Raw genomic sequence first — 2,500 nt, forward strand, 5'->3', positions numbered from 1 at the left:
AAACACACGCACACAACACGGACTAATAAACAGAGACAAGAAACCAGAAACAGAATAAGCAACTGAAGACCAAGAACTGAAACTAACAACTTAACACCATACATAGACCACAAACCGGGGAAAAGAGGCAGAAAGGTAAAGGTACTTACGGGTAAAGTTTCTCAAAGCCTTCGACCACAGAGGGGGACATCAGCGGAACCAGATCGGCGAATGAGCTGACAGGAGGATGTCCACAGGCCTCTCGCCATTCCGTGTAAGGAGGGAGTCCGTGGTCACGTCCTCGCTGTGGGATTGTATAGGAAGTTAGATGGAAAGACAGCATCTATTTACAATTGTGGGAAGGACAATGTTTGGTGTTCTATTTCACTGGGATTGTTGAAAAAAAATATTGAATAAATAAATTAAAACTATGGATTCATTTGAAAAGTGAAGGTGATGATAATTTTGAAAAAAGAGATGGAAAAGCATATTATCACTTGTATATTAAGTGCCATCAAGTCCATCCCAACAGGATCGTTGTGGCCCTTAAAGAGGTTGTTTGTGAGCGAAGGAACAAGGTATGCGTCGGCTGGTTGGGCGTTCATGGTGGCCAGGCCTTCCAGCAGCGCCGACGGCCTCGATTCTCCCCGGAAGAGAGGCTCGGGATTAAAGAAGTTGCCGACGAGGGGCACGGCCGACCCTTCGCCTTGCAACATGTCGTCGACGAGTGTGTGGCCGAACCTGATGTCCCGGAAACACGCAAAGAAAATACTTTTCTACTTTTTTTTCGTTTGTTTTAAGTATGTTATAGATTATTTGTCGATCATGATCATGTTATCCTTAGACGATATCATTCATGTATACCTTCCATAGCATACTAGCAAACTCTCTTTCGAAATGAAACGCACCTGTAAGCAGCTGTTCCGAAGACATTTAAAACAGAAGCATCTTCAGAAGCGTTGTAGGTGTCTCTGAGCCCTGAGGTTAACGGGTAAAGGTCGAACTTCTTCATCATTGTGTTCCCTAAGACGATGGGAAGGAAATCTCGGTACGTGATTTGCTGGATGAGGGCAACAACGATACGCCTTGCTTCCTGGAATTTGTGAGAGAAGGATTATTTTTTAAAATTTCATATCAGATGGTCTGCTAATCCTTTAAAGAACACGAACAAGAATCTTTATTTTGTCATAGTTACGATTTTTTCCTTTATTCCTTTATGCAATCGACTTGGTAAGGGAAAGGCTTAGTAAAGGTGAGATCTTTTATCTTTGTATTTAATGATTTTACTTTATTTACCCATTTTCAAAGTTTAGTTAACGTAACTAAAAGAGAGTAAAGACTTGGTAAGACTTTGCACATTTACTCGATGTAGCTGGAAAGAATGCAAAGACTATGAAGGCGTATGTTCCTAAGTGGATAATGGTAATGAATGAATCGATGTTTAACCGAAGGATACCTCATAGAGAGTGTCGTCATTCCAATGGGGGTTGACCAAGGACAGCTGTGCCGCCACCGCATTGTGTTCTCGGACCCAGAGTGTGTGCATGGAGGCAAGGGCAGGTTGTTCGTTCGAGCGCAGATCTCCTGAAAGAACATTGGAGTTTGGGTATTCTAATGACACTCAGTTTGCCATTTAAAACACGAGCGAATGCACGTGTAGCTTTAGAGCCAGTGCATGGAGTCGTGTGCAGGAGAACAAACAAGTATATGAAACAAAACGCTGGTCATAAGTAGAACATGTTTTGATAAAACTGACTCATTCGAAAGAAATTTAGTCTCCACGTTTCCCTTACGAAACCAAACGAAAGAACTAACCTGCCTTGAAGCAATGCCCTCCTGAGGCTCCGCCCTCTCCTCCCTCGCACTCCACGAAGGGCATGAGATGGCCGCGTCCAGGAGCCGGGCTGTTGGTCCAGTTGAGGCGGCCACCGGAGTGGGCTCGCAGCTCCTCGGCAACGGCGTCCCTGGACCCGTAGACTGCTGAGCCGTCGAGGTAGGCCGTGATCTGGTTGAGCTGCTCTCTAGGCCCTGGGGAGGTAAGGATAAGGATAAGTCCGATATGCGAAGCTGAGCTTCGCCCGGGCTATGCCAATGATGGGAGCCCGGCCTGTGTCGACTAATGCCGACTCGCTAGCGTGTGTCAGCTGGTGCTGACTCGTCTTAGTCCTTACCCGCCGTGGTGCCCAGTCACAGCAGTAACCTCCAGGCGACAATTGCAACTTCTCGCGCCTGGGCGGGGCGCGAACCGCCGACCCCTCGGATGAGAGGCCGACACGTTACCACTGTACTAGCCCGGAGGCTCTGGGGAGGTAGGCAGAGGGGAATGCGGTTATTGGAAATGGTATTCTTCTGTAGGGACTGGGAGACTGGGACTTTGGGATAATAGAGTTTCCTTCATTAATGCTTCAGAAATTATAAGTAAGTAGAAATAATATAAAAGATTCTCCCTGAATATCTGAGCTATACCGTTAGAAATTTCGTCCTACACGCAGACATTCCTTTAAAGCAACGAGAACTGACC

The 2,500-nt window shown here is 46.3% G+C and overlaps 1 protein-coding gene across 2 annotated transcripts in view; it reads right to left on the bottom strand.

Moving 5' to 3' along the window:
• LOC125033682 (chorion peroxidase-like) overlaps window positions 1–2,500 on the bottom strand; it is a gene marked incomplete at its 5' end in the record, with an annotated part of 20,381 nt that overhangs the window by 5,357 nt on the left and 12,524 nt on the right. For both annotated transcript variants that reach the window (XM_047625387.1, XM_047625386.1), the window contains 6 exon segments: window positions 150–283; window positions 477–720; window positions 888–1,072; window positions 1,436–1,563; window positions 1,795–2,007; window position 2,500. The exon segment at window position 2,500 is cut by the window's right edge and continues 173 nt beyond it. In XM_047625387.1, coding sequence (XP_047481343.1) covers window positions 150–283; window positions 477–720; window positions 888–1,072; window positions 1,436–1,563; window positions 1,795–2,007; window position 2,500 — 905 coding nt within the window.

The sequence above is a fragment of the Penaeus chinensis genome, chromosome 16 (assembly GCF_019202785.1).
Source record: "Penaeus chinensis breed Huanghai No. 1 chromosome 16, ASM1920278v2, whole genome shotgun sequence".
Classification (NCBI taxonomy): domain Eukaryota; kingdom Metazoa; phylum Arthropoda; class Malacostraca; order Decapoda; family Penaeidae; genus Penaeus; species Penaeus chinensis.